The 15,756-nt window shown below is 36.0% G+C and overlaps 1 protein-coding gene across 1 annotated transcript in view; it reads right to left on the minus strand.

Annotated features, from left to right (window-relative positions):
* TMEM33 (transmembrane protein 33) overlaps positions 1-15,756 on the minus strand; it is a 24,064-nt gene continuing 8,308 nt past the window's right edge. Inside the window, exons 6-8 of the mRNA XM_025986033.2 lie at positions 14,953-15,086; positions 10,213-10,296; positions 1-5,604 (exon numbers count right to left, since the gene is read on the minus strand). Of these exons, the coding sequence (XP_025841818.1) occupies positions 5,475-5,604; positions 10,213-10,296; positions 14,953-15,086 (348 nt within the window). The 3' untranslated portion in view covers positions 1-5,474. The remainder of the gene's footprint in view (positions 5,605-10,212; positions 10,297-14,952; positions 15,087-15,756) is intronic.

Genomic DNA, 15,756 nt, shown 5'->3' on the forward strand with positions numbered 1-15,756 from the left:
TTAAATCCAGAGAGATTTTTATTACACAATTTGATTTTTACATCAATAAAATCTTAGATATATAACAATACAGATGAAGGAACAAGAATTTAATTTGTATTGAAATAAATATTAGATATACAAAGCACATAGAGTGAAAAAGGGTCACAATAAATTAAAGTGGAGACATCATTTTGTTCAATCACCAAAGAAAGCCCTTGACACTTCCAATTTCATACCATCAAATTTATCATTCTTGCTGATTTAAGCAGAACACAAAACAAATATGGATCCCAGGGCTTACTTTCACAGGTACCAGCACAGATAATTTACTACAGTGATCCAATTTGGAAATCAGTAGGGACCAGTAAATCGCTGCATAAAAGAAAGAGCGAATGAGGCCCTTTTTCCTTAGTGTCAGCAGGCTATGATTATTATGTTTATTAGATTTTCTTGAAAGGACTTCACATTTTCTCAAATATTCAGGAGAAATATATTTCCCCTCTGAGCCCTACATTAGCATTTATGTGCTTTGGTCTTGAATATAGGAGAATGATGAATTTTTCAATTTATTTTATAAATTTATACAGTCTGGATAATATTGGCCTGAAGAGTATAACTCCCCAACCTGTACGGATTAGATATTAAAAATGGATTCAAGAGAGGTTACTAAGAAATGCTGACATACTATCTACACAAATTTTTTAGTTCAATATATCCCATTCTATGGAGCACCAGAACTAATGCATTTATAAATCAAGCAGTGTTTTATGACTCTTTTTAGACTTTGTGACCCTTTTACATTTGTTCCAATAAAGACACATCACAAATGTTACCTGCCCAAGACTTTGCCCATTTGGTCTCAACTTACAAATATATATGAAGGCAAAAATTCATGTCAAAAGCAATTGTTCTACTCGGAAGGTACAAAAGAAAATCTAGAATTCAACTGTCATGAACCAAGAAAAAAAAAAAACTAGTTTAAAAGGATTGAGCATATCAAAAAGTTACTTTCAAGAAGGCTATGAAGGAAAATGTGAGATGACTGGAGCCTTTCCTTCTCCTTTAATGTGATTTAATCTTTAGATTCCAGCAAAGGTATCTACCATTTTTTTTTCTTACTAATTCTCTACGAAACAGAATCTGCTTTAGATTTTAAAAATACTGTAATTTTTCTCCTGTCACATCAACTCAAACTGAGTGCAGCTTTCCTATTTGCGCTGCACAAGAGAAGGAGCACTCTAGGGTTCATCCCTCACACAGAAAAAACCAGTTCTTTCTCAGGACCCACCTGAATACCACCTTAGAAGATACGTGTCCAAAATAATTACTAGCGGGAATCCTTCCAAATTTTCTTACCCTTAATACCAGATCCAGCAACACCTTTCCACTCTGAATATTAGAAGAGGGCTGCTCAATTAAAACAAACCCTGGAAACGACTCCTGGATTTACAGACATACTTTTGCCACACTATCTACTGAACTACATCATTATATATATATATGTATGCATATATATATATATATATACACACACACACGCACACACACACACATATATATATAGCCTCTGCAGAATTCTAATCCTAGAGAAATTCCACTGTGGCGTAAAAGAGAAACTAGTTGTCTCTGCAACTCAAAGTGAATTTATAAGTCTAAGTATCATTCTTGATATAATAACCAAAATATTTCAATATGCTTTTATATTACCACGAAAAGTCTAAATTTTAAGAGACTGAACTGGCCATACCTTGTATACCTACAAAACAACCATGAAAAAATTCTAAGTACCATATTTCTACACACCTGAAAATTAAGGATAAAGAACACTCTTATAATTGATGTATTTAGGTGATTCAGGCACTATTTATAAAGAAAAACAAAACAAAACAAAACAAAACAACACAGGGCCCATGATCTGAATGATGCCGCTTCCAAGTGTGGCCTATATTCCCATTTAACTAGAAAGTACACATTACCAGGGCACTTCCTCCAGCTTTTCAACATTTCAATATTTTACTACGATTCCAATATAACCGAATACGTAGTAATGCAGTTTCATTACATTACTATGTACTCACAGTAAATACTTACTAAACATTTGTTGAATTTGGGTAATTACATATTAAAAAGGGCGAAGGGAACCAGGTCCTCAGTCTGGCTGACTCCCGCACCTCTGGTGGCATTGGACCTTCCCTTCCCGGAGGCTCCGAGGCTCCCTGAGGAAAGCCTGCCACCTACCGCTCAGGACCGTGATTGTCGGCTGTGGTTACTTCCTCCCTTGAGGTTCTCATTAAAAGAGGAAGAATCAAGACTGGTCTAAATTTGGGTGGGAGCTTTGAGGCTAGCAGATCCTAGGGGGATCTGGCATGGGCATAGGCGGGGGCGGGGAGGGGGGGTGTTTTAGAGTAACTATTTTAATCAAAATAAACTCCTCAGGACTAGACAAAAGTCTTTAACCACAAATCCCTCAAAATTAATTCCATTCACTCTGATCTCAAACTTTTAAAAAAGTCTCTCGGTTCCACTTATCTCATTACATATACACTCATTTTCCTTTCCACATCAAATAATATTCATGTCCTAACCTTATAAACCTTAATCAGAATTTTTGATCTTGATTTTTAGAAAGAGAATTCTGACAGCTTTACAAAATTCAGTTATAAAACAGATCTCCTAAATTTTTCATAACTTCTGGTTTAATACCACAGCATGCTTTGATTTTCCCTGCAAGGGAGGTTCCTAAATATCTAAATTTAATTACTTGCTTACTTCCAGGAGCATCTACCTTGGTAAATTTTATTCCAAGAAAATGTAAATACAAATTATTATTTAAGAAATTTCTCTTTGGACTGACATTAAACAGAATTTACTTCATGAGGAATCAAGTATACAAAAAGAATATAGAATTCTTGTTGTAATAAAAGTAGGTTCTATGTTCGGCTTCCACCTGTCCAAGAGGGTTTAATATCTAAAAGTACTAGAAGAACAAACGCATACTGTATCACTTCTAAAGAATTAGATACTCTGGATGTTAACTTTTTTAAACCCAGACGTAAAAATAGGTTCAGCTAAGCTATAGTTTCTCCTATTTCATTCATTCCACATACTGCTACTGTATTTCTAATTTTAATTTGATAGAGGTACCTATTAAACTATCATTCTAGAGCCAAATCAGCTGGTTGCATGTATACGTACTGCAGGATTCCTAACTACAAGCCATGCAAACTAAGTATCTGGTAATGCTCAAATTGTAAAATTTACTTTTTCATGACTCGAGGAGTATTTTATTTATAAATCAAGCCTTCCATGAAAGAATAGTCCATCAGGAGCGTATCAGCAATATAATCTTGTTATGCGATAAAAAGCCTCAACTTTTAAAGCACAGGGTTTCTAAATTATTAAGTTTTAATATTAAAATTCCTTTTGTTAAAACCAACATGAAATCATTTCCTTTAGGGAAATCTTTCTGACCTAAAGTAATTTCTAAACAAAGGAGGAAAAACTCAGAACAGAGGCATACTCATAGGTCATTAAAAGACAATCATAGTAAAAACAACTCACGAGAAAATTAATAAATGGAAAAAAATGGCAAAATTTGAGTAAGTTCTATACTTTAACTAATAGTATTGTTCCAAGATTAATTTCTTAGTTTTGATAACTGTATAGTTACATAAGATGTTAATATAAGGGGAAGCTTGTAAAAGGTTATACAAGAACTCTCGGTGCTATTTTTGCAACTCTTCTATAAATTTAAAAGTATCTCATGATTAAAAAAAATTGTAGAAAACAAAAAAACTAGTAACTTAAAAATAAATCACTTCAGCTGCCATATTTCTTGATATAATTCAAGACTTAAGTTTTAAAGACATCATTAGAAATCAATATGTTTACTTAACATTATAATCACTTTATTGCTCTAGAAAATTAGTTCTTAAAACCATCAAATTACATATATAGTGATGAGGCGAGCCACACACCCATCCACCCACCCAATCAACTGTATTGCATGAGGCTGGCTTTTCTAACTTAGTAGATAAATATTATACAAAAATACAAAAACAGTTGGTTACAGTTGAGCTATCAAGTAGATGTCACATTTCCAGAGATGGGAAAGTTGAACAAAAAGGAAACTGAGGTTACTGACAAGTATGAATGTATCTGAGAAATCCATTTACATGCAGACAGAAGAAAACTGGTTACAAAAACTATTACTAAAAATTTTGCAGTGTTTTAAACATTCCTAATCATGCAACAGTAATAAAGATCAGAATGAATTTTATAAAGAAGTTGACGGCAGCTCAACAAACAGGATTTAACATATTATACAACTCCAATCACGGCTGCATAATACACCCAATACTCCCAAATTTACCTGTGCATTACAAAATTAAAATGCACACTGTTCCCCCACAATTCCTCCTCCAGCCCCATTCCCAATCAATTATCTTACCTATAAACCTTTCCATTTAACCTTTTAAAAATCAGATTGGATAGGTCACAGTATGTAATCTACAGAATAATCTTCATTATTATTTCAGAACAGACACCAAGCACAGGCATATGCTCAATCTTCAGTCACATTCCTTTCAAAAGACATCTGAACTGCTGCAACTGTCTATGAAAATTCAACCCTAAGAAACCGAGAAAATTGGCAGTCAAGAATCTGATCTAATTGTACTACTATAGTAATACTAATAATCTATGTGTCCACATTTGTAGAAGGGTTTCCTATTTGAGAAAGGTTACTGAATGGCTCTCTGAAAGGAAAGCTGTAGAACTACCACGGCTTTCTGATGTAAAACAGTAGTGACCCCAGATATTTACCCATTTGGCTAACAAGCTTATAGCTCAGCCTTCTAAAAAATATTCAAAGCCACATTAAGTAGTTATGGAAATAAAATTTTGGAAGGTCATAGTGTAAGATGCATGCAGAATTCCTCTTATAATGGTATATCCAAAATAAATCCTAACAAAGCAGCACAAAATCAATTTAAGAACAATTTGAAATTAAATACAGTGGTAAAGGTTTCTTTTAAAATCATCAACCAAAATAACTGAATGGCAAAAGAATACTGTCTCAAAATATAATGCATTCATGTATGTTAATATTACCATAATGAAATCATGCCAGATGTAAATTTAGAGTACCAATTAGGTTCAAATAAATTTAAGAGCTACTTTTACAATAAGAAAAATAAATGTATTTCATGATAAAGGCACAGCAGCATTTAAAAAATTTTTGATACATTTATCACAAGATAGAAACTTCCTTAACAATGAACAACACAGCACAGTAAAATTTTCTTGGGAATTTTTAAAAGGCTTGGTTTAACATGCCAGGAAAATAATCATGTTTCCACTGAGATGCATTTATGTAAATTATGTAAATTGGATTGAGGTCAGTTTTACACCTGGAATTAACAACCCCGAGCAGAAGTACCAACTGCTAAAAATGCTTATTTATACTATATATAACTTAGGTGGATGTTACACTACGCAACTGTTGGTGCCAGTCTGCTTATAAAAGCAATACTCTGGAGACAAAGTCTTCTCACAAACAGTGGGCAAGCCGGTTTCATTATTACATGTTCAACAACAATCCTCAGTTCATTAAACAAGGTCCTGCAAAATAAAATAGTTTTCTTTCAGACACAAAAGGAAAAAGAATACAAAGCAAATGCTGATAAAGGAATTCCCCATAGCCACTAAAGAATCTGAAGTAAAAGAAATAACTAGAATGCACTGTAGGAACACACAAAATAAAATTCTCAAAATCCGTATTTGTGTCTTTTGGGGGGTGAGGGAACAGCATCTGATCAATGGTTATCTCCAAGGGCTGAGATAAGGGGTGATTTATACCTTCTTTACAGGAGAGTCACATCATTTTCACATTTAATTTTGGTAAATTCACTAGTTTTAAAAAAGAGCAAGAAAGTGAAATTCCATCTATTTTCCTTAAACTATCGCCTTAAACATACATAATGCCTCTCAGAGCTCTCGTCATCTATAAAAGAGGAAGATGGACTTCAGAGTCACCCAGTAAGTTAAGTGAGACAGCAGAGAAGATACTCCGTAAGTGCTATTTCCCGATCAAGCCAGTTCCTGTTTATCTTCAGACTCAAGCCCGACTCCTAACATCTGTGCCTTCTCTATGCCTTCTCTGGTCGTAATGGAACCTGCGGCTTCATCTCCTCCCCCATTCTCTGCCAGGACTCCCGAATCCCCAGTCATGCCGCACTTCTGTGCCCCAAACAGGCCGTCAACTTTAACCGTGCCTGCTGCCTCCAAAGGACTCCTTAGGACCCGCATCACACACACGGTACAGGCTGGCAGACACAAAATCATGCATGTTGGCGAACTGTGATTTACAAGAGCTTTTGAAAGGTCACCCAGAATAATTCTGATTATTCACTTTTGAGTTTTCACTTTATGTGCTGACTCATCCTGCATAAGACAATTCCTGCTCTACCTTTCTGTATCCTCTGTTATTTTGCTGGTTAGGAAAAAGAAAAGCTACAATTTTAAAAAAGGATGTGATATGCTTTCACACAAAGACAGGAAGGAAATCTGTAAGGATGCAACTTTATCCAACCACCTGCCCTTGTATCTTCCTGTGGCAGACCACAACTCTCCTAGGTCCCAGGCCAGAAAGGGCTTCCTTTCCTTATCCTGGTCTTCCTCCCCAAGCCCTAAGCTCTTACCTCCTGAATCTTTCAAATTTATCCCTTTTTATTTTACACAGAATTAGTTTAGGCTCTGGACTACTCTCACAGTCTCCAAAGTGGCCCCTCTTTCCCTCTTGCTGAGCCAGTGACACGTCTTCCGGGATATTTCTACATCATATCTCATCACCTTCTCAACCCCTCCATGTTCTGAGCTTCATATGCTCCTCCCTCTCATGAAATAAAATCTAAACCCTTTCTTGATCTCTCCCTGTCTTACCTTCCAGGCACAGAGCTTCAATACTTCCCTCTACACTTCCCTAACTCAAGCACCTTGCACTTTCAGGGGCCCCCGTGCCCGAACCTAGACTTCAGAAGGCCTGGCTTCTGGTACCACTTCCTGGGTGAGCTCCCCATCAGCTGCCTCCTTGATCTCTGTGCTCTCATGGGACGGTCACCAGCACACTGACTCACAGAGGGTCTAATTCACTCAGCTCTAAGGCTCTAGGAAGCAAGTACTTCAATCCTACATAAACTTTTTTTTTTTTTTTTTAAGATTTTATTTATTTATTGACACAGAGAGAGAGAGAGAGAGGCAGAGACACAGGCAGAGGGAGAAGCAGGCTCCATGCAGGGAGCCCGATGTGGGACTCGATCCCGGATCTCCAGGATCACACCCCAGGGGGCAGGCAGCGCCAAACCGCTGCACCACCGGGGCTGCCCAATCCTACATAAACTTATCACCAACACACAATCACTGTCTTCTGAATAACTCTAATGAATACAACTAGATGGCACCTTGAAAATACACTGGTCAAACCCCTCAGGTTACAGATGAGGCCTAAAGTCAACGGCTTGCCTTAAGGTCATACTGCTAGCTTTTTGGTTTTTTTTTGAGATTTTATTTATTTATTCATGAGACCCACAGAGAGAGGCAGAGACACAGGCAGAGGGAGAAGCAGGCTCCCTGTGGGGAGCCCGATGTGGGACTTGATCGCAGGACCCCAGGATCACGCCGTGAGAAGGCAGACGGTTGCCCAGGGCATCCCCACGTGGCTAGTTCTTTCATCCCTGGCTCTACCCCTGGCATGACCTAGACCATGTCTCAGAGCTGCTCTGGAGCAGCAGTGACGACAGAACAGTCAGTGACGATGAAAATGTTTCTCTGTGCTTTCCAACAGTGATCACCAGCCACACATGGCTTCTGAGTGTGTGAAACTGGCTAAAGTGACTCAGGAATTGAGTTTTAAAGGAGATGAATTTTAATTAATTTTTTTATTTAAATGGTCAATGCAGGGCACCTAGGTGGCTCAAGAGTTAAGCATCTTACTCTTGATCTCAGCCGAGGTCTTCGTCTCAGAGTCATGCATTCAAGCCCCAGTTGGGCTCCATGCTGGGCATGGGTTCCGTCGGTTAAGTGTCTGCCTTCAGCTCAGGTCATGATACCAAGGTCCCGCGATCAGAGTGGAAGCCCCTTGTCCCCGGCTTATGCTCAGCGGGGAGTCTGTTTCTCCCTCTCCCTCTGCTCCTCCCCCCTGCTTATATGTGCTCTCTCTTGCTCTGTCAAATAAACAAACAAAAAAAAACCCAAAAAACAAAATGTAGTTTTTATAGGCTGTTTATCAATACTTTTAAGTGCACATATTTCCCATTACCTTCCCTCTGTTTTGTGTGCTTATGCAAGATCTCTGAAAATGCTTATTGGCACGTATTTGTGTTACCCAGATCCACTGCTATCCTTTCCTTTTTTATCCCACTGGATGCTTCTAAAATTTCTCTGATTTAAGGGCAAATGAGAAAATGGGGGTAGAGATTATAAGGGTATAAAACAGTAGAGAAAAACAAATCTGCTGATGAAAATGTGTATGAGGGCAGGGGCCCCAAAGATATTGTTTTCTGAAATGAATACATGTACCAGAATGAAAAAGGGCAAAAACTCACGGAATCAAGTAAAACTGAAGGTTTATTCCTGACTAGGGACTTATTCAGAACCTATGTCTGATGGGGATCCCTGGGTGCCTTGGCAGTTGAGCATCTGCCTTTAGGCCAGGGCGTGACCCCGGGTCCTGGGATCTAGTCCCACACTGGGCTCCCTGTATGGAGCCTGCTTCTCCCTCTGCCTCTGCTTCTCTCTCTCTGCATCTCTCATGAATAAATAAAATCTTAACAAAAAAAAAAAAAAAGAAAACCTATGTCTGAACTAAGCTCTGTCTTAGGAAGTACTTTAAGAAAGACATTGTCTAACAGAGCATAAAAACACCTCAAAACATGAATCAGAATTATCGAAAGAGGAAAATAAATTATGTATTAAAAACACAGCCGAATCTAAGCATTTTTCAAACATTACTTCATTTCACCTCCAGGAAGAGGTTTTCTCCTCCACCAGTGAAGAAATTAAAATTTAAATAACTTGCCTAAAGTTACACACCTGGCAAATGATGGACCAGCATTCAACTTCAGTTCTTTTACTTTTCTCATGAAAATAATGATCATGCTAAAACAATTTCTGACTGAGCTCTACTATACAATGAATTTTAAATTTGTAAACTAAAGCTACGTTAACATTAGCATCCCAGTAACATATCCAAGAAGCTGTTAAAACCACTATTCGTTTCAGTTTCACTCTAACCTGTGAGATCAGCACGCAGAACTTACTGTCTCATGTAAGCCTCCATTCCTGAACATTACGGTAATGCATTCAAATATTTCTGCTTCCTCCAAACTACTCTGCACAAGTCTATTAGAAGAGTACAATCATGTCCAAGCCATGATTCCTATACATCTAAAAGATAAATGCCAAACTTCTGATCCAGAAATACGAGAAGTTTTACAATTTGGCTCGAATACACCTTGTTAATCTCAGCTACACCCACTTGGCACTCAGGATCCCTGGTATCGCCACACAGGTCCATCCAATGCCCTTCAACATGGCTTGTTCCTTCTTGCCTTTGAACTTGTGTTCCTACTCTCTTCCTACCTAAAATGCTGTTACCTATCCTGTCTATTCAAACGCTTTGATTTTCTTGAACAATTAAAATCTCTGCTTTGTGAAACTTTCACGGGCCCTTTTTATCTCCTGGCTCAAGGATCTCTCCTCCCTGTGGAGCACAGTATTGATAAGATACAGCAAACACAAGAGTGCATCCATCATATATTGGTTTGTGAACGCTGTATCCTGAACTACTGTTTCCTTATTATCTGACATATGGTTTTGTTTCTTCAATTAGGAAAGTGCCTTGAGATTGGGACTGATATCTTAGACATCTTTAAATCTCTTAAACTTGAATACTATTTTATTTGATTACTACTTTGGTGGAGATCAAGGTAGATCCGGTCTCAAGTTCTAAAAAGAAATACAACCACCTTCTCACTAACCCTACTAAGGCCTGTAAGTTAAATTTACAAAAAATTATCTCTTGCTTCTTAACTCTAAATTTACAAAAAATTTACAAAAAATTATCTCTTGCTTCTTAACTCTAACATAAAAGCTAAATAACTCTTAAAAGTTATACTCTATTTTACAATACTCTCAACAAATAAAACAGATTTAAATTAATCACCAGCTTACCGACAATATGGATTTCTTCGAGAGGAATATCGAAGAGTAAGAAATCTGTAGTATATAAAAGGCTGGAGCAAACTTCCTTGACCACTAAAATAAATAAATAAAAGGGTAAGAAATATACATTACCAATTCATATGTACACTCTCAAAACTGAAAGCAATTTAACTGAAAAATGTGTGTGCTTTCATTCATTACATGGTCATGGTAGGGGTGCCTGGGAGCTCAGTTAAGTATCAACTCTTGATCTTGGCTCAGGTCATGATCTCAGGATCATGAGACTGAACCCCATGTCCAGCTCTGTGCTGGGCAAAGAGCCTGCTTAAGATTTTCTCTCTCCCTCTGCCCCTCCCCACTGGCTTGGTGCACGTGTAAGTGCTCTCTCTCTAAAAATAAACAAAATAAATGGTCATGGTAGTATCTATCATGTCTAAATCAAAGTTTATTTACTTAGAGCACAGGCGCAAGAGCATAAATGGGGGGGAGGGGGACAGATTCCCCATTGAGTGTGGACCCTGAGATCATGACCTGAGCCAAGATCAAGAGTTGGATATGTATCCAATTGAGCCACCCAGGCACCCCTAAATCAAAGTTATTCTTAAGAAGAAAGTAAGAGTGGCACCTGGCTGCCTCAGTTGGTAGAGTATGTGACTCTTGATCTTGGGGTTGTAAGTGTAAGCCCAAGTTAAGTATAGAGCTTACTTAAAAAGAAATAAAAGAATATACATATGATTGCTAAAGACTAAGATGTTATTGTTTAAATTTTTATAAACATCATATTGATGTATATATTAAGCTTAAAAGCTATTAAATAAATACATCAGAAAATGTATACAGATGCCTGGGTTGCTCAGTCAATTAAGCCTCTGACTTCAGCCCAGGTCATGATCTCAAGGTCCTGAGATCCAGTCCTGCGTCACACTCCTCACTCAGCCCGGAGTCTGACTGTTCTTGTCCTTTTCCCTCTCATTCTGCCCCCATCCCCACTCATGCTCTCTCTCAAATAAATAAAACCTTTCAAAAGATATATGATAAAGCATACATAACAATGCATCATATATTGGTTTGTGAACGCTGTACCCTGAATTATTGTTTCCTTATCATTCAACACTTAGGAAAGTGCCTTGAGATTGGGACTGATGTCCCAAAAAAGAAAATGTATAAATGCTTCTATAATTACTACCAACAAATAATTGTTCATCAAGTTGTGAAACTTTATAACACAGTAAGTGAAAAATGGTTCATATTATATAAACAAAAAAAAAAAACTAGTAAAATCACACAGGCTCCTTAGTAAATTTACACAGCTTATTCTATTATTTTGCTTGGTTAAAAAGCACTATGATAATACCCAAGAGCTATATACAAATTTATGAAATTCTAAGTCAAGAATTCTTTTCCTAGGAAAGACTATCTGGATTAAGACACTCACTACCAATAACTACAAAATAAATGCATCAATATTTGGATAATTAGGTAGCAGGGTTAAGTATATTATCTTTACTTGATGGAGTGAGTATGCAACTACCTAAAATCTTGATTATGAAAACTATACAGCAACTTTGAAAAATGCAGAATATAAAACTATACATATTATTATATTTTAAACCTTTTGAGTAAGTACATTAAAGATGTTAATGTGGTTTTTAAAGTTAATTTTCACCTTTTCTTCTAAATTGTGATATTACTTTCATAATAAAAATTTACATAATTATAAACTAATCACTAAACATTACATCCACTTCCCCCAGAAATTCCTGTGACAAATCTTTAACTCTTCAAATGGAAAAATATACATACTATAGAAAATAATATACAATAAAAAACAAAATTTCTATCCTCCAAGTTAGCTCCTTCAGAGTTCCAGCTTAGGCGCTAATATATCCTTCCAGAAATTCACATGCACAAGTGTATATGACTAACCCTAATACGGTGCTCACTTTATGATTCGCTAAATCCACTTAAACAATTCTAAGAGGGAACTGGCATTATCACTCTCATTTCAAAAATGAAGAAACTGAAGCAGAAAAAAAATCCACATGCTCTTAAATACCCAAACATACCCCAAGATATAAAAGGGGAATGCTCTACACAGTTCTTAACAAATTTTTAAATGTATTATACCTTAAAGATTATCTCCATCACAACATATAAATTTACCTCATTCTTTTTTACAGCTTCAAGCAGTTCATCTTATGCATTACTATTATGTAACAAGTGCTCTACTAATAAAGCTACAAAGACCTCATCCTTTTATGTTTTTTTTACACTCATGTTCATGTATATGTAAGATAATCTCACAGACTTTACCTCATTTTTAAATACAAAGCTTGAAGCATTACTGTGAAAAACATAACTTAATGAAGCCTTCTAATATTAGATTGTTCTTCTATCATGAAGGGAGCAACTAAGGAATAATGATTCTAAGTTATTTTAATTTTATAGTTTGTGTTATATGCGAGTGACATCAAAGCATCAATAGCTTTAGGGACTGAATAAGACATTATAATCTTACTTTTTAGAATAACAAAGTGATTTCTCTATTTAAATATTTCCAGTAAATTCTCATCTCTTTTACAATAATCTTGAAAATTAAAATCAAGTTATTTTAAAGTTTAACTTCTTTAAATGTGATATCAATGTTCAAGAGTCTAAGTCAATGATTACATCAACTAGAATCCAGGTCCCTAACACCCAACAAGAAGTCTTTTCACTGTGTCATTCTGGAGCACATGTGGTGATCCTGGAGTTTCCAGAGAAAAACATTACTTAAAAGAATGGGACAAGTAACTGTTATTTATGAGGAAATCTGTAAAACTCAGTTACCAGCTTACAGCCTGCTAAAGAAAAAAATGAGACATGCTAAAATCTCACTAATTAAGGCGATGCACATTAAAATGAACAAAAATAAGTCTTTATAAATTAATGAGCTTATGGAAAATAGAGAATACAGACGTCTTAGGGGACAATGTGCCACGGTCCATTAAATATACAGTGCACTTAGCTTAAACTCAGCAAAATCAATTCTGGTTTAAAGTAAACAGAGGCCTAAAATATAGGCAGAAAGGTAAAAAGAGGGGCACGTGGCTGGTTTAGTTGGAGCATGCAACTCTTGATCTCAGGGTCCTGAGTTTGAGCTCCACATTGAGGGTAGAAATTACTTTTTTTTTTTAAAAAGATTTTATTGATTCATGGAGACAGAGAGAGAGAGAGAGAGAGAGAGGCAGAGACACACAGGCAGAGGGAGAAGCAGGCTCTATGCAGAGCCTGACGTGGGACTCGATCCAGGGTCTCCAGGATCACGCTAAACCGCTGCGCCACCAGGGCTGCCCAAGGGTAGAAATTACTTAAAAGGTAAAAAGATGTTTACTCCATCAATATTTGGAAAAGCAAAAATTTGGAAACAAATGTTTCCCCATCAACAAGGGAACAGGTAATGAAATGCAGCCTATTTATATGACTGAACACTACACAGTCATTAAATGGAAGAAAACAGAGTTGTTATCTATCAACGTTTATAAATAGGTCATGAAAACATACTAACTTTTTTCATATTAACTGAAAAAAAGCAAGATGCAGGTAACTGATCCATTAGGACACTTCTGATGCAAAATAAAAAAATGAAAGAAACCAAACCCCACACCATAGTAATATGTATTTTCTACATATCTATATAAGTATTTTTATTTTATTTATTTTTTAAAGATTTTATTTATTTATTCATAGAGACAGAGAGAGAGAGAGAGAGAGAGAGAGAGGCAGAGAAAGAAGCAGACATCATACAGAGAGCCTGACGTGGGACTCGATCCAGGGTCTCCAGGATCACGCCCTGAGCTGCAGGCGGCGCTAAACTGCTGTGCCACCAGGGCTGCCCTATATAAGTATTTTTAAAGTACTACATGCATGTACACATAAGGAGGAGGAGAGGACAGAACTGCAACAATGGTTCATGGTAAAATAATATTTGGCTTTTATCTATAATGTCCTCTTATTGGAAAAATTTAAAAAGCTATAATCCAGGCAGAAATGTAGTTCTATTTTTTTTTCCTGCTAATTTGATTTTTTTTCCCCCAATTGGCTTTTAAGCAGTAATTTTTTTTCCCACAACAAAGAAGATAAACACATTAATAGAGACAGAGAAGAACTTCTGAATTGGTAACCAAAGCTTATGCCATTTAAACTGCTCCTCCCCTTTTTTTTTTAAAGTTTAATTTTAATCACCCGGTGCTCATCCCAAGTGTACTCCTCGATTCCTATCATCTATTTCACCCATCTCTCTAGAAATGTAGTTTTAAAACTTAAATGCAAGAATTTTGATGGGGAGGGTCAATACTAGCCTGATGTTCTAATTTTTACATTACTTCTATGACTAAGATACAAACAAACATAGAGGTGTTGGTAGGCGACTATTAATACCAGACCATAATTTTTCTAGGAAAAAAAATCTAAATAATGGCAGAATGCACTAACCTAGGCTTCTCAAGATTTAAAGGCAGCAGTTCTAAAATTAATTTTCAAAATGTTAAATGGTAAATCACAAGGAATGATAAATAAGACAAGCTCCTAGGTTTACCATAACGTCTCACATTCTCCACAATAAAATGAAAAAATGGTGGCTAAGATCAATCTAGCTCTGCACATCAGTATCTACTTTAACAGATTTAAGCAGGATAAAATTTGAGTTAATACATTTATTATGTTCATTTAGTCATCTGCCTCTCAAAACAAATATGTTTTTATTCTTACCTAAAAAGCATAAAAACTGTAGCAGGCATCAAGAATATTTCATTACAAGCAATGAATTTCAGGATATTCTGTTGATTAGCACTTAATTTATCCAAGATAGATCTCAGCAGAGGTAAACTATTTGAACCCTTTGCCTGAAACATAAGAAAATGAATATTAGAAAGAATGAAGCATTTTTGATTACTCAATAATTTGTTTTAGATAAATAGCATACCCAACAGGTAATACAACTAAAAGACGATTATTTTAGAAATGGTAATATAATTAAGTTTACAAAATAATGTAAAAGTATATTTTCCTGCTTTGTTGATTTTGTGTATTTGAAAAATAAAAACACTATAGATTATTTCACACACACACAAAAAATGGAGGTTATTTCTATCTAACTATAAACAAAATCAGACTACCTAGTAATAAGGTATTTGTGAATCCTTAGCTAAATACAAAGTAGAAATTAAAGTCCAATTACCGCTGTGACCAAAGAACTATGGAGATAAAGAAAAAGGGCAACACAAAGCAAACATTTGGGTATTTTAATTTAAATGTCAGTGCATATGCAGTCAATCCACCTGGGACACTTAGTGAGGCTTAATGTTTAATCCAGGAGTAAGAAAATATTTTAGGAAAGTAGCAGTTCTGAACATTAAATGTAAAAGAAATTCAGTACACTCTACTTACCTGGTCCTTAAAATTAAACAATGACAGTACAAGAGATCTATGACAACTTACCAAATAGAAAAGATATGATTAAAAAAAAAATCTATTTCAAACTTGAGAAATTCTCTGGGAACTGAGAGGTATTCT

Source organism: Vulpes vulpes, chromosome 2, assembly GCF_048418805.1.
Source record: "Vulpes vulpes isolate BD-2025 chromosome 2, VulVul3, whole genome shotgun sequence".
NCBI lineage: Eukaryota > Metazoa > Chordata > Mammalia > Carnivora > Canidae > Vulpes > Vulpes vulpes.